This window comes from Pholcus phalangioides, unplaced genomic scaffold (genome assembly GCF_987345545.1).
Source record: "Pholcus phalangioides strain wild (caught in Gottingen) unplaced genomic scaffold, Ppha-v1.0 ptg000015l_1, whole genome shotgun sequence".
NCBI classification, from domain to species: domain Eukaryota; kingdom Metazoa; phylum Arthropoda; class Arachnida; order Araneae; family Pholcidae; genus Pholcus; species Pholcus phalangioides.
Window position 1 is genome coordinate 41,104,247 of NW_028301608.1, and position 23,168 is coordinate 41,127,414.

General features: G+C 34.5%; 1 protein-coding gene across 1 annotated transcript; it reads left to right on the top strand.

The window, feature by feature from the left end:
- Positions 1–2,068: 2,068 nt before the first annotated feature.
- LOC149076036 (pre-mRNA-splicing factor ISY1 homolog) lies at positions 2,069–22,062 on the top strand. The gene is made up of 9 exons (XM_089243560.1): positions 2,069–2,145; positions 5,987–6,009; positions 7,440–7,606; positions 8,916–9,028; positions 10,967–11,028; positions 11,225–11,280; positions 13,111–13,331; positions 16,431–16,529; positions 19,154–22,062. The coding sequence occupies exons 1-9, from the start codon at positions 2,143–2,145 to the stop codon at positions 19,256–19,258; spliced, it is 849 nt and encodes a 282-aa protein (XP_089099686.1). The 5' UTR covers positions 2,069–2,142; the 3' UTR covers positions 19,259–22,062.
- The last annotated feature ends 1,106 nt before the right edge of the window (positions 22,063–23,168 follow it).

Consider the following 23,168-nt stretch of genomic DNA (forward strand, 5'->3'; position numbering starts at 1 on the left):
GATTCACTACCATATGTGTTTGTCTTTTAATAAATCGACGTATTTTTCATCAATGGATTCAATAAAATTTCAAGTTTTGACTTTTCAAAGTATGTAGTTAGCGTAAAATATTATACATAATCAATGCAGTAAAACCCATTTTTACGGCCCCTAATATTTTGCGCCCTTTGCAGCTGGCTAATTTCGGCCTTGAGGGGCCGGAAGTTGTGCACGCTAGGTTTAACCAAACGTATTATGAAGTAGGGTTCTTCAACCTTTTTCTAGTCCCGAGCACTGCCTGTACTCATCATCAAAAGAAGAGCACCCTTACAGCAAGTTTGACATACGAATGCATGAAATCAGGATGATTTCAATCCTTGAATGCAATGTGTAATAATAATAATTAATAATAAATAATAATTAATAATAAATAATAATTAATAATAAATAATAATTAATAATAAATAATAATTAATAATTAATAATAAATAACTAGTAATTTATAACTAATAATAATTAATAATAACTGTTATTACCAAGAAATTTTTTTTAATTCAACCAAAATTATTAAACACTTTCAAATGTATCTAATATTTTTCTTTCCCTGTATGTTTTTTTCTCCGTCCAGACGCGTCCCTGATAATTTCCCTCTCATGGTTTCTAGAATTTCCCTCTCGTGGAAGAGAGAAGCTGCTTCCATTGACTTAACATTGCATACATGAGTTGGGAAAAAAATTCATTAAAAATCAAATAAATTTTTTAAAAATAAAAAAAAAATATCTTGACAATAAGCGGTTTTTGTGGCATCCGCTCAAAAAAAATGACGAAGTTCTGAGCGTGAAAACTATGCGAAAAAATTCATGAAAAACCAACAATTTTACATTATGCTCCCGTTTGAGTGAGTCACGTGAGGAATCGGGTGACGTCAAAACCAGTCTCATTCTGAAGCGCGCGCTTGCTAATACTAAACCTTATATATTCTAGAAACCTTGCCATACTCTAAGCCATGTAATGATAAAGCTGTGGACCAAATGTGGCTTGCCCCCTCAAACTTAATTTTGTAAAAATTAATTAAGCGGCACATTTTTCCAGATCGCTTAGGTGACCCATGGCACAATTCCAGAGTATTTAGGCGGTCCGTGGCACATTCACAGATCACTTAAGTGACCCGCGACACAGTTCCAGAACATTTAAGCGATCCGTTGCACATTTAGAAATCCCTTGAGCATGGCCCCCACATCCTAGAGCAGAGCCCCTAGGCTGGGATCTTTTGCGGCCCCCCGACCACACTTTCACGGGCCCTTTTATGAATTTATAGCGTGAAAAGCAAAAAAAAAAAAAAGGTGAAAATCGTCCCGGGCCCCAGGGCTGGAGCCTTGTCAGCCCACCCCTTGTGGGGACCATGCCCTTGAGTGACAGGTTGACTGAGTGTCCCTTAACTGACAAAACAGTTGACAGTTTTAGAGCACTTAAGCGACCCCCAGTGCGGTTCTACATCACTCAAGTTACCATTGGCACATTCCCAGATTACTTATAGTGATCCTCGGCATAATTACGGATCACTTGAATGATGCGTGGCACAGTTCGAGGGTACTTAAGCGGCCTAAACACATTTCTAGATCACTTGAAGGATCCACGAAACATTTAGAGATCACTAAAGTGGCTCTCGATTGTTAGTTCAGGTGTCCACAAACCAAGGTTCAAACATAAGCGGAGATACGGGGGGGGGGGGGAAGCAATGCCCCCAACGTCAAAGGTGGAGTCGTCTAATGTATATATGAATTGACATCATCATGCCCCCCCCCCACCCAGACTTCTAAGCTCTATCTCCGCCTATGAGTTCAGGATGCCATTAAGAATATTTCATATTTCTCTAAAGGGTGGTTGATGACGTAAGTATTATCCCCCCCCCCCCGTCATCAAAAATCGGAACACCTCCCCCATCGATGCTGACGTAATACTCGAATGATCCCTAACTGAAATGTGGTTTCTTTTGTGAAACAAATATGGTCAGATCAGATATAGCGGATAAAATACGGGTCGTATGGTATACGTAGAGAAATAAAAAGGCGAAAATAGCTGTTTCGGCGATTGATTGTGAAAACCGGGGTCATCCCGTTGTGTTGACAAAACAAAGCGAGTTGGGATCAAAGGGAAGTCAAGATGGTAAGTTCTATTAATGGCCGAAAAACGTTGTATCGGAAATATTAACGTTATTCAGAAGGACCGAAAATTTAAGTTCATGGTTCTAATTGAAGGGTTGTTGTAATTAGAAAGAACCATGGTTCTCTATGCGAGAACACAGTTTAATCCTTGTACTGGCCTGTTATCCGTACGACCGTTGGCGTGATTTTGAGTGCTTTGATGGTAACCTGGCATTACTATAGTCGAGCGTTATAATTTAAGCTGTGGCTGTTTTTTTATTATTGTGAATCGGCTGTCATCCCGATGACTGGCCGAAGAACAGCTATAGTATAGTCCCCCTGTTGGCAATGTGTTGGCGAGGCGACTATTTCCTTTGGCGGGAAAAACGCCTGAAAGCGGGACGAAAAGTCGCCGAGAGTGAATGAGATGACCGATGCCTTCGGTCGTCTTTCTTGCTAAAGGAAAAAAAATTCGCCAATAAAGAACAATTCCACGGATTTTAAAACGAAAAAAATATATGATAAAAAAAACGACCGGCAATGACGATACGACATTCTTAGACTAAATAAAGGATAAGATTAAAAATATAACATCCTAGACCAGGGCGGGACAAATCCCAGGTGCCAGGTCGCTATGGCGACTAAAAAAATTGATATTGGCGCCTATGATTTTCTTCATGTAGTTATTAAATTGCAGGCTGAGAGCAGCACAAAATGTTTGAAATTTATAGCATCATGTCTGCCAGCCGTAGTTTGCCCTTCAAGGCGCAAATGTGAGCCAATCTCCCAATGGGGTACAATAGAAACAGCAACATGACTGCAGAAAAAATTGCTACCGCATCGATGGCTTAGCTCACCAACCTCTCGATGAGTATAAAAAACAAGCCTGCCGTTTGGAATTGGCAATAAATTGTAGGTCCCGGTCTAATTAGCCCTCATGTGCAGAAAATGACAGTGGTGCGACAAAAATGATCAATATGGATAGTATGCAAAATAATAATAAAAACGACAAGTAGGCCTATAAAATATACAGCCTTATAAAGCAATGTGACATCACCTTCAGATGACAACCAACAGTAACAAAGGTAATGGCAATCCAACCTAGGGAAATAATAACAATAATAATAGCGGACAAAAAAAATGAATGACCATTGTCGACGAGGTAGAAAAAGCGCCCACACACTAAAAAGGAAATCCTTGTGAAGGAAAAAAAAAGATTATACTATACCTGTTTCTTTCTTGTCAAGCTTTATAATTTAAGCTGTGGATGTTTTTTTCCCCTATTGTGAATTGGTGGTCATCCCGATAACTGGCTGGTACCATAATCTTCCTTTTGGCCTTTTTTTTAAATTTAAATTTGTTGCCAATTCTGTTTTCTCATGCTAGTGTTACAAACAAGTTTCATATATCATTCCGATTAATTCCCTATGTATGGTTTACGTTTCCATCACCAAGTTTTTACTTCTGCCAAAACAGTGAATTGTCACCAACCTGGCACCCACCCTGGAGCATTTGCAAAAATAATTCGGTGTTTTTTTATTGTTCAAGTATAGCCTTCTTCTGAATATTAACGTGGAGGTGTGTCTGGTTGTTCTGTTCAAGTATAAGCAAATGGCACCAAATCGGGTCTGGCTATGATCACTGGTTCCGAACTTTGTGGTGTGAATGCAAGCTGATCTCCCCATTAAAAAGTGTTGCCACAGAGAGAAACAGGCCTACAATTTTTCAATTATTCCACTTCACTCATAGTTTGAAAAATTGATGGCAGCACTTCAACAAGCATTACACAGAAACAAACCACGTTAGGTTCACAACATATTCACACACATTTTCCAGTATGGCCCAGGTCTTTTTCCGACCACCTGCTTATATCTCTTCATTGAGACAGTGGCGGGCGATGATCTGGTAAGGAAAAGTATGTCTGACAATGAAAAAAAGTTGCCAAACAGCAGTATACAGTATATTATGAATTTACCACCATTCCCATGTACTTATTTCCCTTAGGAACTTTAAAAGCAGTGCCCTACATTGACTCAAATAACACCTATGAAAAAAAATGTTCTTGACCCAATTTGTGACTTTTAAAACTTCATCAACGATTGTTGGAAAACACATCCTGAAAAAAATTGAAGAATGAAAAGAAATGTCAAAATAGGCTACTCATAAATACAAATTTTCATGCGGCACGTATCTCGGCGTGAGAATGCTGTCACTACAGGTAAAAACTATGGCAAAGACAAATTTGAAACTCCCATGAAAGATGAAATTGTCAAAAAAAAAATAGCCGCCAAATCAAAAAAGGATTATATTGGATTTCGGTTTCATTGGCGCAAAGACCGATTTGATCAAACTTCACCAAAACAAATGACTAAATAAGATAAAATTTGTTGTTTTCATGACAGGAAAATAAAAATATGTATGATAAAAAAATAATGATGGGTGAAATGTAAAAACAATGAGAAAACTATAATTTCTCATAAAAATCAATGGCTTTGATGAATTTAGAAATGTGAGATGCATCGCAATTGTTAGATAAAATCAAATCCATCAGAACCAAAAGCCACAGATAATGATGATGCAAGCAACTAAAAGCGTGAGTAATGGTCATTAACTTTCTCGTGGAAAAATATAATGCTGAGTGTGTGAGCAGACTGTGTGTCGTATGCACAACCATCAATCAAAAAAAGGGGATTGCGCTATAACTGTTTCGAAACCTCACAGAATGCCAGAACTCTGCAACCAAACTTATTCCCCCCCTGCTGTGATCTCTTCCAGACAGGTGTGGATGCAGGGCGATGTGACGGGAGGGGCTAGTTGTGTAAGTTCATTAGATCTTCCCGTATTTTACGGGACAGAACTAATTTTTCCATATCATTAGGCTTGTAGCTTGGGAGAAGTGGTTGTCCCCATCTTCTCCCCCTCCCAGATCTGCACTTGACGAAAGAAAACATCTTCAGCTGTGAATAAATCAGAGCCACACATACAACTTCAAATCTGAATGGGGCAAAGGCAGGCATCTTCAGCTGTGAATGAAGCCTACGCAGGCATCTTTAGCTACAAACAGGGCTACATCATGGCACCCTGAACCACTGAGCCAAGTGATTTTTCTGAGGCCCTGCCGGGCAAATTTACATTCTTACTCTAAAAAAGTTGAACTTGTTCATTTTTGTAAGGCCCTCTCTTCTAGTGAGGCCCCGTGCTGCCCAGATAGGCTTATGCATTAAGACGGCATGAGCTACAAATGAAGCCTAGGCAGACATCTGCAGCTGTGAATTGAGCAGAGGAAATAGATCCACAGGGCAATGTGTTTGAGAAGTGACTTATTGTGGTGGTGCATTGGATCCTCATGTATTTTACAGGCCAGATAAATCTTCCTCATATTATTCTGCTCTTGGAAGGGTGATCACCCTTCTCTGTATTTGTGCTCACTCCAAGAGATCCCTAGCAGAGTCTGAAATCTGTTCCTAAACCTGAAAGCTCTAAGTTGGTGCATGGCTGTTGTAATATTTGTGTATAGTTGAAATAAGAAATTCTAGTTAGTAGAACCTTGATTATCCGGTACAAGCCTATGAAAGGGTAGAAGTAGAAGCCTATAGAAAAGCAAAATTTCTGGTTTGTCAAATATGCGCCAATTTGAAGGTTTTGTATCTACCTGTACTACAGTGAAACTTTGCTATCACAATGCGCGATATAGTGATAAATCTTTCTACAACAACATAATTTTAATATTTTTGGAAATGCCAATAGTCTAATGTTAAACTCCTCTCGATACAGCAATATCCTTTACTATGATCAATCTCTCTTATAATGGTATTTTTTAAAATTAGATTTTGAATTTAATGAACTTTTTTTATTTTTTTCAGGCTAGAAATGCGGAGAAAGCTATGTAAGTTTTTTATACGCTTAATACTTTGAGGCTTTTAGCATATATTTTTCTTTGTCATTTAAGGACACCCCAATTGAGCAGTAAGTCTTTAATTTTGTTTTACATCAGCATGAATGAATGCCAGAACTCTGAAAGCAGACTTATCCCATTGCAAAGACCTCTTCGAGCCCAGCTTCGTGGCAGAGTCTGGAACTATTTTGTTTGTATCAGCAATTTCAGTAACAGATGTGCCAACTGATCTAATGTATATGCATGTATATGAATTGATATAATCGTCATCATTCTTGCCCCCTCCCCCAAACTTGTGGAAATTGGGAGGTAAGTGGAACCACATGTGATTTGTAAAATTCAATTAGCTTCTGGGAATGGTCTGTTGAAGAGTTTTTCACTTACTCTATTTTTTCAGTAAAAATTTAATTGTATGATAGCTGCTTACACAAGTTTACAAGTAGCTGTCACACGGAGAAGTTAGGTTTATGGTCAAGGCACTATCTGTTGTGCCCTTCACATTTCAACAATTTCTGAAAGTATGAATTGGCTGGAAAAGTTGATATTTAAGTGCCAATTTCTTTCTTTTTTATTAATTTATGTCATTTTAATATAATTATATCTCTTTAAGAAAAGTAGGAATTGAGAGTTTTACATTTTTTCCCCTTTTTCACCATGCTAAAGCAAGTGCAACCCAATGCATCTACACTAAACCCATACCCTGAATTTTTGCGAATTTCACATTTACCTCATATAATGTCAGATAATATTTACAGGGAAGGGGGGGGGGGTATTTTTACATTGTGTATGTGTGTCTAGTGTCTAAAAAGTTAAAAGTGTGTTAAACTGTGTCCTAAGTGTCCAAAGTTGACATTTTTGCCTTTTCCCAAAGTCTTAGTCACATGATCATAGAAGCAAAGGAGGTTGGTTACACAAGACTTCCCCATCCTGAACCTATGCTGGTTTTTCCGGCATCACTTTATTTTCGTCTATCCATTTTACCAATTGTATTTTGATGATAATTTTCAAAACTTTCGAGAGAGAGCTTCTCCCTTGTTTAAACTTTTTTCACTCATGAATCATTGTATTATGAATGATTTTAAAGCAAAATCAGCTTCAGGTTTCTCTTGTCCCCTCAAGGAGGCAAGTGGAACTAACGCTCCACTGAAAAATTAATTAAAATTAATCTTGAAAAGGGGACACTGAAGAAAATGTGGTTAAAGCACTATCCCTAAAAAAAAGAATGGGTTAAAGAACTTTCTGACATATTTTCAAGAAGTTTTGTTGACTTCTCAAATATAGGTGTTAGGTTGAACTTGAAGCAATGAAAAATGTGTTTCCACTTACCTCAGTTTACCTTACGTGTATTCATTTACAATACATGAGAGAAAGAACATTATAAGATGCAATATATTTTGTGTAATTATTGCTTTTTTTTACAGGACGACTTTAGCTCGTTTCAGAGCTGCACAGCTGGCAGAACAAGGCAAGGGTCAGCAGGAAAGGAGGCCATTCTTGGCATCAGAGTGTGATGACCTGAGGAAAGCTGAGAAGTGGCGAATGCAGATTATCAGGGAAATAGCAAAGAAAGTTGCACAGATACAAAATGGTAAAACTTCTAACAAACTCAGGGAAAAAGAGATTTTTTTAAATTGTTGTTATGTAGAATAATTCTGCAGTAACGGAAGGTTATATTTGAAAAATTACATATCTGTTTGACTGAATATATGTTTGTGTCTACCAGGGACTTTCTTAAGACTGTAGACAGACTTGCTTAGTGATAGCTGAAAACTTTTCTTTATTTAGCATTCGGTAACTGTTGGACTTTTTTTCAATATGTGTGAGCTTGATATTTACCTATTATTAGGATGACCAGATTTCTATTACACATGACCAGGACATCAATTCTTGCCAAATATAGCTGGTATTTCTCAAGCTTTTTGTATTCACTATTAGTATTACAAGGCCTAACAAATTTAAAAAGTATAGGCGTCACCCAATTCCTTTTTTATTTTGAGCTAAGCTATTTGTATTCTGAGAAAAACTCTGAGTAGGAACTTTTCCGGGACTTGGTTATTCCTTACAAATTCCCACTTCTCTAAATTTTTTTCCGAAAATTTTGTTCTTCCTCTAACCAATATATACAGGCTGCATGGCTACCAGCACACACCACTTTTTACTGGAAAACCATTGATCCTAGAGACATACTTCCAATTAGAAAAAGTATTCAAAAATAATGTGTAGAATCCAGATTCATTCATATTGCAAGGGATTGTATAGCTATTAAAATTTAAAAAATTACTTTTAATGCGGACAACTAGTGCTTAAAACCCAATGAGGAAGTTGTTGTCTTGTCTCTCCTAATGCCGGAAAAAAAATTTCTATGTTTCTAAGTGCAATATTCACTGAGATATTTGAATTTAAAAGAAGCAGGAGAAAAGTTCAGAAAAATTAGGATTAAATACGTTTTACCCCCATTTTTCCTAATTTTTGAATTCAAATATCACAGGTAATATTGCACTTGGAAGCATGGAATTTTTTTGTTTGTGAGACTGGGCAACACCTTTCTAATTGGATTTTTGAGGGCCTGTATAAAATATTGATTTTTGATAACTACACAACCTCTTGTAACATGAATGGCGTGCCTGAGTTCTACATATTATTTGGATAGTTTGATAGTTTTTCTAATTGGAAGTATGCCTCTAGGGCCAACGGTTCACCAGTAAAATGCGGTATGGGCTGGTAGCTATGCACCCTATATATATACATACAGTACCATTTTTTTAGTTGTGTGGTCCATTGAACCCAGAGTCTGGTCACACTGCGAACATCTTTCAATTTGAATAATGAAGCATTTAATCTTGCGTGGTTTACAAATTGCTACTATAATTATTGTTATTAAAATTTTTTTTTTGCAGCTGGTTTGGGAGAATTCAGAATGAGGGAGATAAATGACGAGATAAACAAATTGCTGAGGGAGAAAGGTCACTGGGAAGTTCGCATCAGAGAGCTTGGAGGACCTGATTATTCTGTAAGTATGGCAGAATTACTATATACACCAGGGGTGGCAACGCCATGGTATAAAGAGTAACACGTGAATGCTTTTTAAAAATTAAAGCGATTCTATTTAATTTTTCAATCTAAAAGTAATTCTCTCATTTAAAAACACCTTTTTTTGTGAATGATGTCTGCTGAATCCATATTTAGAATGGTAGGTGCTCTTAAACTAATAATTATGTGATGACATACTATTCAATGCATTTCTGTTTTGGTTTTCATCTTTGGGCATAGCCGCTGGATGTCCCATGTGAGTGAAACTCAAGACTGTTGATGGGGGAGGGGGGGAGACAGAATTTCCAAATCGGTAATCCTACTTACATCAGGAATAATTCTACTATTAAACTCATAAGTGAAACCTGGGTGATATCCTATTGATGTGAATATGTTTTCAGTTTTTTTTTAAGGATTGCTACTTTCTTTTATATGCTAAATGAATTAATAGAATCAAACATTTCTTCTTCTTTGCTAATTCAAAGCCTGCCTTCTTATCTTTAGCGAAAGCCTTCAGAAGTTTCATGTACTGAGTTGTTGTGTTTTTCCCATCAGTGGCTGCTGTCAAATTATGAACATGCACTCATCTGCCTGGTTCCCACAGTTCTACAGAATTCCAGAAGTCTCACGTGACCACTTTTGACCAATGAAAATGTAAGATAGCAAGACAGAGTGCCAAAAATCGGCGTGACACACTTCTTGGCAGGAGCGTTTAGGGTAAAGAGGTCTGGCTCTTCCTGGCCGGACTGATCCAAATTTGAAATGAAATGAAATATAATAGATTTTCCTGCCTTTGTGGCTTTTGGGACCAAGTTATCTTTTGGTTTTGTTTTGTCAACTTGTCTTTCTATTTGGAGCGGTTTATAAAGTAATTTTTTTTTGTAATGCGAAATATGCTTTTTTGTCTAAATTTAAATTTCAATTGATTAATTGAATATTAAATTTGTGAATCATAATGTAATGTTTCAGCGTTTTTTTTTTAATGAACTAATAGAATCAAACAAAAGTAATGTTTCATTTTATTTGATTGATACAGTCAAACTCGGTTATAACAACATTGAAGATTCTGCAGAATTTTTTTCTTTCAACCAAGCTGAAAGTTTTCAAGACTTTTTGATTATGAAAAATTCAATTAGAAGCAATCAAACATCATATATCAAGTTGTTATTTCACTATGATTAGGTTTACCATATTTTAGGGGAAGAAAATGGCAAGAACACAAAGAACATGAATATGGGACATAGCTAATTTTCGCCAAAAATCGTGCAGATCTTTGGTGAAATTGACTATTATTGCTTATAAGTAATCCTCGGCAGGATATAAAGTGTCATGGCAAGTTTGAAGTGTAAAGCCTAATATATGATCTATTTAAAGACTGGTTATTTTTGGAGATGAAGATTACAAGGAAGAAAATTAATCTCTGTCCCCACGGGGACGCAAACCCTGGTTTCTCGCTTGCTGGACGAGTGCTCTACCATCTAAGCTGTAGAAAAAAGATAGAATATTTCAACCTTGGAGCGCATGTATATATGCTGAAAGTCACACGGAAACTGAAGCAAAAGTGACGAAAAATGTGTCGTTATATCCAAGGTTGTTGCATTTTCATTGATGTTATATAACCAAGGTTAACATTCTTTGTAGGAATCAGCTGAGACTGTCAATTATTGTCATTATAGCTGAGGTGTCATTACAACTGAGGTTGTTATAACGGAGTTTGACTTTATTATGTTGATGTCCTTATGACATGACATTCATGTTGAAGTACCAAACTGGTCCTACTACATCATATTCAAAAGAGGTGGCATTTTAAGTGTTTCAGTATCTCAGGAACATTTTCAGTCATTTGGTTTTGGCAAATGTCATAATGGAAATGTGTAATCTTGGCTAAAAATTTATTATTATTATTATTTTCAAATAGAGAATAGGACCGAAAATGCTGGATCATGAAGGAAAAGAAGTTCCAGGCAACAAAGGCTACAAGTATGTCTCAATTTTTTTTAATGAAAACATGTTGAGAGTGAGGGAAAATTTGTCAATTATATTTGCAACCCTTAATCATGAAAGCAGAAATTTTTTTCTAATTTCTCGATTTTTATCCTGTGTGAAATAAATAACTGAAGCAGGTGGATTGTGAAAATGTACATTAATTGTTTCTACTTATTTCTCGATAAATCAGATATTTTGGAGCAACCAAGGATCTGCCTGGTGTTAGAGAATTGTTTGAACAGGATCGTAAGTACCCAAGTTACACTCGTTCTTTAATTTCTTATCAACATTTAAGATCCCACTTTAAATACCCCACATACATTTATAAGATCCAAGTTTTAAATACCCAACTTGTGCCAGTAATTTGTTCGAAGACTAAGGCTGGGATTACACTATAAAGGTTTTTTTTATAAAACTCGAAAAATGCAACTAATAAGCCTATTGGTTACATTCCGGCGGATGTAACCAGTAAGCTTATTGGTGTTTTTTTAGTTTTGTAAAAGATCTTTTATCAAACTTTTCTAGTGTGATAATTACACTGTAAACTTTTTATAAATATTTTTATATAAAACGTGACAAATGCAACCAATAAGCTTATCAGTTGCATTTGCTCAAATGTAACAGATAAGCTTATTAGTTGTATTTTTCAAGTTTTATAAAAGAACCTTTACAAACTTTTATAGTGTAAGGCCGGCATAAGTTGAGGTGCATTTTTACACTGATAATACTTCTCTCTCCTTGGGAGCAGAAAGTAGTTTTTATTTTTTCTCATTTATTTGTCCTTTTAATGAAACAAACTGAAACGCAAGAAAACACATTCTAAAAAAAACCACTGCCATAAGCCTTTAGATTAGCTCAAAGAAGGACGGTTTTCCTACTATTCAAGATGATAATCAGTAAAATTCCAAACGAGAGAGAAACCACTCCTACATTTATAATCTTCGGATCAGTGGTGTGTTTCAACGTGTTTTCAAGAATGTTTTCATGAACACACGTTTTTAATTGAAAAAAAATTAGGATAAGATGAGACCTAAATGCAAGGTGATGCAAGTTCAGGTATTTCTTGTAGACTCTGGACTACCCTGCCTAATGTGGTGGAAGGGTAGGTCGGATAGGCAGGAGGTCTATAAATGCTCACTTCCTTTCCTGCCCATTACCATTAAAAACACAATTTTTATATATGTATACCAAAACCCACTCTTATTTATATTTTCGAACCTCTAAGTACAGGCTAGTAGTTTATAAATGTTAATTATGTACTGTACTGTGCAATAGTGTAAGCAAGACTTTCTTGGGGGGGGGGGATGGTTTAGTTTTTTCATTGTTTCCCAGTACTTCGTTTTTAATGCAAAAATACACCATAATCTCAGCTCTACCCCTCTCACCTGGCATATGTCTATGATATTGTACGTTTAAAAAATTATTACAGAAAGAAGAATTCCAAGAATAAAATTACTGCATAAGTTTTAAGATAAATTTAGTAATGTCTAATTTAATTGCAGAGAATATAAAAGCATGTAAACTGTTTGGTGTGAACATGTAAACTTTTAAGATAAACAAAATATTAATATAAACTTACTCTTACAAAAATTATTCAAATTTATATTTGTTCATTGATTAAGTGATTACACAAATTGATAACACTTGGAACACCTAGGCAAAGGAAATTGTTCTTAATTTTATCACAGGAGATTATTATTATTTAACTAGGCTAGATAGTGAGCCTACTATATTTATTTTTATTCCTTCCTCTGATAGAGAAAAATATGCTGCAGAGGTAATATGCAACAATCTATAATCTGTTTTTTTAAGAATATAATCTAAAAACTTTGTGTAGAAAATTGTGATTAATTTATTTCAATGTGTTTTTAATTTTGTGAAAAAAAATATTATGTTAAATCATCAGATTTTTTCTAGAAAAGTTTGAGAAAAAAATTATGCTTAAATTGGGAAATGAATCATAACCATCATAATTATGTGAAAACAATAATGCTTCAGTAATAATAAAAGTTGTGATTTTAGTTGCAACGGTTATGTTGACTGGGAATTTTCAATCATTCCTGAATATTTTTTTAGCTCCTCCACCCCCAAGAAAAACCAGGGCTGAGCTAATGAAAGACATTGATGCTGATTATTATGGCTATAGGGATGAAGATGATGATATATTGGTGCCACTGGAAAGAGAGTATGACGAGGAGAAGAAAAAACAGCTCATTGAGGAGTGGAAGACCGGAAAGTTTATCTCCGGCATTGAAAAAGAGGACGACAGTATATATTTGGTAGAAGAAGAGAATGTCGTAAGTTTTTATATAGGCCTACAAAAATACAATTCATAGCTAGCATATACGATCTTTATTCTGAATCTGAAAAACAGGGAGAATATCTTATATGTTGGTGCTTGATGCTTGTTTGATTGTGGAAAACATGTCCTATCTTATAATGTATAAGAACATAATACTTTTTTTTAGGATTGGGAGGAAAGACAAATATTTAAAACTAGTTGTGTAAAAAAAATTAGTCTGTTTCAAGAGTTTAGTCACAATAAGAAAACATGCACAAGGCTGCATTTACATAGAATCGAATTTCGAAAATACAATAGTGGTTGAAAGTGCTTAAAAGTTTAATGTTTTATTTTTGAAGGTCAATTTTTGACAGAGTGCAAGCCATTTTCTTCAAAAAAATATGGGCCATATCTTTGAATTGAGGGCAAATTGTTGCCATATAATATTGTGATCCCAGCCATTTTTTATCTGATATAGAGACATTTTCTTTTCAAATGTCATTCTTACAATACACCTCATTGTAGTCATAATCATTGTAGGTGACCTTCCACATAGTGATTTTGGTTCAGAATCTACATTACTGATTAGCACTGGGTAAATACTTCCTTTGGACCATTGTAAAGCATTCGAAATTTTGTTAACACCCCCCTTTTATTTTCAGCTTTCACAATCTAAAAACCTCTGTTTTGTGACAACTTTTAAATTTTGATTTAGTTATGAAATCAGTTCTGCTTTTATATCATGCACTCGACGTGTAATCTTGATCGTCCAATCGCATGCAACCAATTATTTGCATAAAATCATGTTTGTGCCTAAAATATAAAAAAAAACTTGTTTTTGCATTTTTATGAACTCAGTGTATTTAGTCATAATTTTTTGATCTGATATGCTCCATACAGTCTTATGCTTTTTTCTATTAGAATTCAAAAGATTTTCCTGTTTACATTAGATAGTTTCACAGAAAATCAAACTTTTTCTTACTGTACCTAAACCTTTGGACTCTATTGAAAATTCAACTGTAGAATCATTTGTTATTTGAATCATTATTTTATCGTGCTCATTTAATGACTGAAATGAATCAATTCATTTTTCCCTCTGTTGAGTGCAGTATCTCACAGATACACACACATGGGAAAAACTACACTAAGGAAAACTGTAGTCTTCATGTAATAAATTAATAATTACATTATCCTTTCACGAATTTCTCCTTCCTCTCAGGCTGAGTTATTGTTGTATATTTGAATGGATGATGATATATTATGCTGTCTCAAATTTAGTAACAATTGTGAGTTAAAGTTTGGTTTCTGTTTATTCACAGAAATGTTTTGAAACTGTGATATCCATAATTAGTAAATGGTGATAATAATGATATAATAATATTATTATCATATATACTTGAGTATTATCCGACCCCACTTGAGGACTCATAACTACAACACATTGGAAACCCGTGTGTATGCTGACCCTAACAAATTATACATTTTGGAGAAAAGAATGAGTATTTTTAGGATATAAAAGTTACTAAGAAAAATAATCAAAATCTTAAATATTTTTTTCCTCCTCATATACTCAGCAGACAGTTTATGAGATAGTAGTTAATATGTTTTTGTATTGCATCAATGGCTAATTTGTGAGCAAGTAGACATGGGTGTACAATATACAATATTTGTCTGCTGTCAGGATATGTGAGATGGTTACTGTTTGCACGACAAACTGGTGAACTTATTGTGTTGTGTGGATTGATACTTTTTTGAAAATTTCTTTCTCAGAGGACTGTCATAATGCATGAAGGTTTATCTGGGCATTGCTCGGGGGGGGGGGGGGGGCTTAGATGGTATTGCATAACAATTACCATCAATTGTGTTCAAATTGTAGTTTGTCTCAGTGCAGTGCTTGGCCTGGGGACTATACGATGCTGCAAAGCTGGCTTAATTATCACAGGCTGGGCTAAACTCACTTTACAAGCCGTAATTAGTCTACCCCAGATGGGGGGTAAGTGTTGAAACCAAACTCTGGTTGAATTTTTTCCTTCTGAAAAACTGGTCAGTATATAATCAGACCTTTTTCCTCCAACATGGGGAAAAGATTCAATCAAAAAATCTTTCTTATACAGAGGTATATATATATCAGGGTTGGGTTTTTGACGTCAAAAACCATAATTAATGTGTTAAAATATTTTTTTGTTGTAGATATGTTGAACAACCATAAACATTTTTTATGCAGACTAGCTTGAAATATTAATTTATTATATATAATTATTAAGTACAAAATATTAATTTTCTTATTTTAAATTTTTTGTCTGCACAAAATTTTATTCCATAGCAAAATTAAATTACTGCTTAGCATCCCATAAGAGCAATACATAAGTAATTTTACTCATTTATTCACATTCACAATATATCTTAGTACAAAGCCAAAGTTTGAAAATACTCTCTTGATTGAACTTGAGATGGCAAGGCTCGCTAGCTAAAGCATTGCCATTTGTGCAAGTTCAGCTACAGCATTAATTGCAAAAACTATTGCATTTAGGAATTTTCATATACTAAATCATATTATTAGACATTGTGCACTAAGAAATAGTTTCATCAGCTTTCATATCAAATTGCCATTGATGACGAGCATTTGCTAATTTTATTATGCTGCCCAATTCAGAGCCATATCATTTTGCATGTTGCTGAGGCCTTTAATTTATATTTGGTTGCAATGTTATTTCCAGTAAGAATATTGTTTTTAAGTACCTGAAATTTTCAACATAATTTAATAATAACAAAAATCAACATTGTGTATATAAAATAAAAACATATAACCATATCTGTTTGAAAAATAGAGCTGTAGATTATAATAACAATAATGTTGCTTAAAATTATTCCGAAGAGAGCAGAAAATTATTTAATGATTATATTAAGTATTTACTGGTATAATAATGCATTTTAAACGTTACATGCAATCAGTGTATTTATTTTTGATAGGATATATAGTGAAATTCACTATTTGAGGTTTTTGACACAACAGTTCAAACCATCACAAACCTGCCAACCCTGGTATATATGGCATTTTTTATTAATAACATTATTACTATTATTATATTATATGTACTATTTTTTGTATCTGCAGAGTGAAAATGAGAATGAAGAAATGGAATCAGATGTACAGATTGAAGCAGATGGTGAACATAGATTCATTGCTCATGTTCCCGTGCCATCAAGGAAGGAGGTTAAAAAAAACTTTTTCAATCTAAATTTGAAATCTTTTGTATCTGTGTCTCTTTGTTATTTGCCATTCAACTCAACTGCCGCATAATTTTGCAAAAATCTTCTGAAAAATGACAAGGTTTGTTGAGGTAAGATGGTTCCTTCCTTCAATTAATTTTCTCTCGGTTGAGTGCAGTATCTCAGATGTATACGAGGAAAACTACACTAGGGAAAACTATAATATGCAAAGAAAAAACTTCATGTAATAAAATGAATAATTACATCATTTTAGATTGGATTATCCATTATAATTATTTCATAGTTGCTCATAGCAACAATGTTCTTTGTTTAGGATATCCATAATACACTCACAATTTTAAAATGCATAGAAATCAGAGAAAATGTGTTTCATATTAGTGAATTAAAATTGTAATTTTTTTATTCAAACTAAAAGTTCTATACTATTTCATTGTGGCTCCGAACCAGCTGGTAAATTATATAAGTGTTTCTGACTGTGTTAACTGTGTTTCAGACATTCATGCCAATTCCCTCAGCAAGAACCTTCAAATTTCTATTGAAACAATAGACCCTTTCTGAAAGCATGTATACATTAGCGCACATATCGTGCAATGCAAGTATTCACATTCTGTTGTTCAGTAATTTGTATGGTGTTGTGAACTATGAATGAATCCTTCGTGATCTGTTTGAACCGGACCACTTGGAGTCAGTTTTTTTCAACGAACACAAAGGAATTCGTCCTCCCAGTTTGGAACCCATCATTATCAGTTTGCACGTTTGTCTACTTGTGCTTTTGAACCGCTCTAGAGCTTTTTTATTTTTTCCCATTTCTATTTTTGTGTCACAACAGACTGCAGCTGCTCAAAACCTACAGATGGCATTGTTACAGCTCTTGGATGGACCCATCATTGATGATGATGATTTGTTTCAAAAACTGCACCCACTGAATGCATTGTGAAAGCTTGCAGTACATGGTCTGTGCACTAATGTATACTTGCCTTAATTCGGACTCCTCTAGACCTAGTTAATTCAAACATGATTCAGAATTAAGGAGTTTTCTGGATTATGAATCAAGTTTTGTTTATTTCTTAAGTTTTTATATTTAAAGCAGTAATATGCCTCTTCAAGCATTTTGACTCTTTATTTTCCTTTGAAAGAAAATTAATTGAGCAATATGTAGGAAGTTTGGGTGATGTTGAATACCGTTTTTGTTTTTTCCATTATTCGCATTTAAAGAATGATAGAAACCTGAAATCTGTATTTCTATAAAATTTGGGTTCTTGTCATTGCATTGACAAGTGTATAATATTAAAAAAAAGGTTATGTTTGAGAAAAAAGGCATTAAAAAAAAAATATCATTTTTTGGGGGGTAATATGGTATAGGGGGCTCAAAATGAAGAAGACTAATTCAAGTTGATCAAAAACAAGATTTAACAAGTCTAGAATACTAAAAATTAAAAATTTAATCTTTTTTTTTCCTGCAGTTGATGATGTAGTGGTGTCTATTTACAAGAGTCACCGATGCAATCTTCCTTCTCTGCCCTAAAACAGTTGAGGTGGATACACAGGGAAAACCAGTCACACATTATTCCCAAACCTCTCTCTTCTTCTATTTTCTTAAGCGTTTCGTCTTGAAGCTATATCCAGCCCAAGATGATACTTAAAATATTCTATATTACTCAACATATAATCTTTGAAGAAATAATAACAAATCTAACTGGGAACGATTGTTAGCTAAAAATGAGCAGAGCACAATAAAATACAACACTTGTGACAATTATTGGGCACATTTCCAATAATTAATAAACACTTTTGAAAACTTGCCTAACTTAAATTTCTGATTTCTGGATGTGGAAAAACAAATATTCTCCTATAGTAGCTGTGATGATGGTGACAGCCGAGTTATAATGCCTGTCTAACATCATGGGGGGGGGGGGGGGTTGGTATTTTAAAGTAGTTTAACACTGTTCCACTCAGGTGGGGGATTCATACCTGGAAGAGGAAAAAAAAATAGTTTCTCAACGTTATAAATGGTAGCTTTCCAGATTTTCTATTCTTCAAACAATATTTTTGTATTGGTGTTCCACGTTCTCAAATTCTGGATTTGTATAATCCAAGCCAACAATTCTTTTAGGAGTGAACAAATGAGTGCAATTAGTTATGTATCTGTTATCAAATGCTGTGCGGTAAAAAGAAATCAGACTTTTAATTGCATAATTATGTGCGGATCAAGAAATTTTGATTTTGACTGTTTAAATAATTTTTTGACACCTTGTCATGCCAAAAACTCAATCGTTTTCCTCCGACTAGATTTAGTTGTCTTAGGTTTAAAATTTTGACAACAATTTCAGTTTTTTAGTTACCATGGCAACTTGGTGCAGGGACTTGTCAAGCACTGTAGTACAGCATAGCATACTCTATACTTAATTGAACACCATAGAGTAGAATTAAGTGCTAAAGACTTTACTTGTGCTTTAAAATATGATTGATTCATGGAAGGAAAAAAAAAATCGATATTCAGCAAAGAATATTGTATAATGTTGAATATTGTATGTTGTAATATTACAACTTAATGAAGAACATTTCTAATTGCTCATGAAATTCATTAAATCAACTATTTTATTTCAGATTGAAGAAGCGCTGGTGATGAAGAAGAAAGCAGAGCTTCTGAAAGAATATGCAAGTGAAGAACTCCTCGGGGAAACTGAAAAAGCGAAGTCTATGATTCTTTGACGAACAGTGGTGCTATCTGCACAAACTGCAAATGAATGTTGTTATCCTCATGGATAAGCAGTGTGTACAGAATATACGTGGTGTGTTTTTACGAGGGATCGATAAAAAAAGTAGCGACAACATCTCTATAGCTCAAAATGATTTTATTACTATTGGTGCAAACACTTACACTCAGTTCAGTGAAACCTGTCCATAACAATACTGTAGGGACAGGGCCGGAACTAGGGCGAAAAAAATTGGGGGGGGGGGGAGGGGGGGACAGCAGTTTTAGATGGGGAACAAAGAACACCCTTATAAAATTATCAAATTTTAAAGTTGTGAGAGTGGCAAAATCATGTTTGCCATGGGTGGCAAAACTCCTAGATAGGGCCCTGTGTAGGGAACTAGAAAAAATATTGTTATAGACAGTTTGAGACAGTTTGTGCATCCAATGTATATGCATGTATAATGTGATCATGTAATATAACGTATGTAGTACTAACTAATTTTATTGCATTTATTGATTTATCTTACAAATACTCGCTTATATAAAATTGTATTTTATAAACTTTGAACTATTTAAAATTTTTTTAAAAACCTCAAAGTGAAAATTTTTGTTAAAATTTTTGCTAATTATAGACATAAAAGTATGTATAACGGAATATGTAATCACAATTTTTTCATGATAAAATTACAGAAAAAGCATTCTTTTTTGATAAATGAATTAAGAATCTGATAAAATTTAAGATGAAATGAGACAACAAAAAAAAAATCACAACACTCACATGACTAGGAAGAGTAAAATAGGTAATGGCGGAAGCCATAAAAAACATTTTGACAATTACAGTTGTAACCGCTTCAGCCGCTTTGATGCCTAAGTTTACGGCTGATTTCTTACACAGGCACAGTGACAATGCTTTACCTTTGAACCAGCTTTAGGTTCAACAACAGTGCCCACTCAGAGCAAAGGCCACCCCATCCCTCTTCAATCATTTCTTATCACCCATGTGCTGCAATCTTATGTTATCTTACATTCTGGACAATGGAACATCGTTTTCCAAGATTAAAAAAAAAAAATCAAGATATAATGTACTACCAACTTTCTAAAAAGGTAAAATTATCGTTATAGGCAGGTGCATCTAAAAAGCGATTATTGCTGTGGGCATGTTCAAAATACATTAAGTAAATAGAAATTCTGCTGGGGGACCAAAGAAAATATCACTACAGACAGGTTTATCATTGTAGACAGTATTGTTATACACAGGTTTCACTGTATTATTGTCTTTCATGTCTACTACTTTCTGCCAATTTACTGGAAGGCATCTACCATCAGCGTGACCACTTCTGTTTATGTTCTGCAGCACCACCCTACTAATTGTGCCAGCCCTACAATGGTACAATTATTCATTCATTACACTTTAGTCACTATGAGTTGAGAAAAATCTTATAGTTTAAAAATTTCATTGCAGATGACAGCACTACATATGCACTCAGACTGTTAGGTACACACACAGTTACACCTCCGGCACAACTCACTAGGTATGATGTAAATCACCCATAAATGGTGATAGACGTGTGTTGTGCTTGGTTTGAAAGAAAGAAAGCACTATGCATAACAAGCATTGCACAGAAACAAACTTCACAAAAGGTTCACTATACGTACACACACATTCCAACATGCACCAATTCGTTAGAAGTTCAGCACAAGAATATGGATGAGGTGCATGTCTGGTTTATTAGTAGTAGCACCCACCCTCCACCCTATGGCACAGGTAACCCCCCTGTCTATTCTTGTACTGGGTTTCTGACAGTGGTTCTCTCTCATCCTGATTCTGGTAAAGAGATCATAGTCACATCAGCTGGGTATAGCAATATTTGCCAAAATTAAACAATTACAGTAGGCTCTCAATAATCCAGCTATGGTGCTAACCCGCCCATTCAGTAATCCAGCATTTTTGAAATTTTTTTTTTTATTGAGCAGAAGTTTTTGTTATTTAAATGGGCTTTTTCAATTGTCTTCCAGTAATGTGGTGATTTCGGTAATCCAGCGCACCCTGGTCTGATATGTGCGGGATTAGCAAAAGTCTACTGTACTACCAGGGCCGCCCTCACCAGACATGGGGTGTGGTGCAGAAGTAAGAGCGGGTGTAACAATAGCCAGCATTTCTGTGGGATGGGCCTGGCCTACCTCTATCTCGTCAGTGTAATTTTGTAAAATTAAACTTGTTATGCATTTACAGTGCAATTTGTTGTGAAAAATACTTAATATTCTTACCTCAATAGATCATGCACGATAGTTTCAATATTCGTGTTTGCATTTTTCATAACCCAAATGCAAACATGAATATTGAAGTGATTACACAAGGTAAGATTGTTAAGTATTTTACACATAAACAATTGCATTACAAATGCATAACAAATTCTCAATTTTATGAAATTATACAGATGAAAATTCATAATAAATGACGTATATTTTTCCAGAATTGATTAAAATTCAGAATGAATGAAAGAAATAATTCCAGAGAAATGATGAAAATTCAGAATTTATGAAAGAAATTATTATATCGCAAGTGCAGGGCCCGCACATTTCTAAGAATGACTGTGATTACTGCAACAGTTTTCGTTTTGTTATCTGTGGTGCTATAGGAGCAATCACTGTGGGACATAAATGTGAGAAAGAAACTAATTTTTTTTACATTTTCTCGGCCCCCTTATATGTACATATTGGTAAAGTGATGTCATATATGTATAAAAATACTTTTTTTTTGTAAAATTGCATTACATATGTTATTTGAAAAAAATAAATAACTTGTTTATAAATGGTTTAGCATGCCTGTTGTTTTTAATAGACTGAAGATTTTGTAATCATGTAAAAATTGAACTCATCTAGTTCATAAAAGGTTACGTTTAAAAAAATAATTTTCTTAGCCACTTTAATAAAAAGAGGTTTTGAATAATATATAGTCTGACTCACTTTTATAACGAATACAGATAGTAGGGGTTTTTACTAGGGCTGGGAATCGATTAAACATTTTAAATGGTTAATATTTTTTACCATTATTTACCAGCTTTAAGCACATATAGGAATCAATTAAGAAATTAAAGCTATCTGTTTGAATCAATTTAATATGCTGGACATATTTGTGTTGGATCCTGGAATTTTTTTCACTTGGATTTTGTGGTGCTTTTTTTAGTGAACAGGTTATTTTAGGTCAGTCAATGATTTTTTTGGTCACTACTTCCAATCATACTGTTTCTTATTTTTCAAGAGTCCCAAATGGGGACCATTTGAAATGGTATTCAGGCAGAGAGGAGTTTATGCTTCCCGAATATGAAAACTGCTGTTGAGACAATAAATTTTGATGATGTCCTCTAAAACTCTCATCAAATTCATTGCAAAACTGAAATCATCAGTTTTTGTTGAATCGACTTTTATTTTCCCATGCCAAAATAATGATTCAAATATTTTCAAATGTGGTCACATTCAAAATGTTATGTATAGGAACATGATAAATTCGTAAGGCATTTTTTTTAACTGGTTTCGTCAAACAAATCAAGTTAATTTAATAACAGTTTTCATTGGATTGATCGAGTCAACTAACCCAACTAGAATTTCTAACTGCAACTAACCATTAAATGATTAATTGGACCAGTCCTAATTTTTACATATAGCAAAGCTCAATTTTCTGTTAAATTCATATTATTTATCTAGCTTATCAAATTTGTACAGATATAATGAAGTTCACGTGAAACAAATATTTTTGCCGTTTTTTCTGACTTCGTTATAAGCGGGTCAACTATAAAAGTCAGGGGTGTCAGGAGTGTTTTAGGCCTGTGGTGGTTCGGCTTTAGTATTATGTAGGAAATTTCGATTTTCAAATTTATTCTGGGACGGGGTGTCATGTGTTATAAATATAACTTGGAAAAATTT

Coding starts and splice junctions, on each gene's coding strand:
- LOC149076036 (XM_089243560.1), top strand. Junction 13,332..16,430: donor TGGTAGAAGAAGAGAATGTC/GTAAGTTTTTAT, acceptor TTGTATCTGCAG/AGTGAAAATGAGAATGAAGA. Junction 16,530..19,153: donor CCGTGCCATCAAGGAAGGAG/GTTAAAAAAAAC, acceptor ATTTTATTTCAG/ATTGAAGAAGCGCTGGTGAT.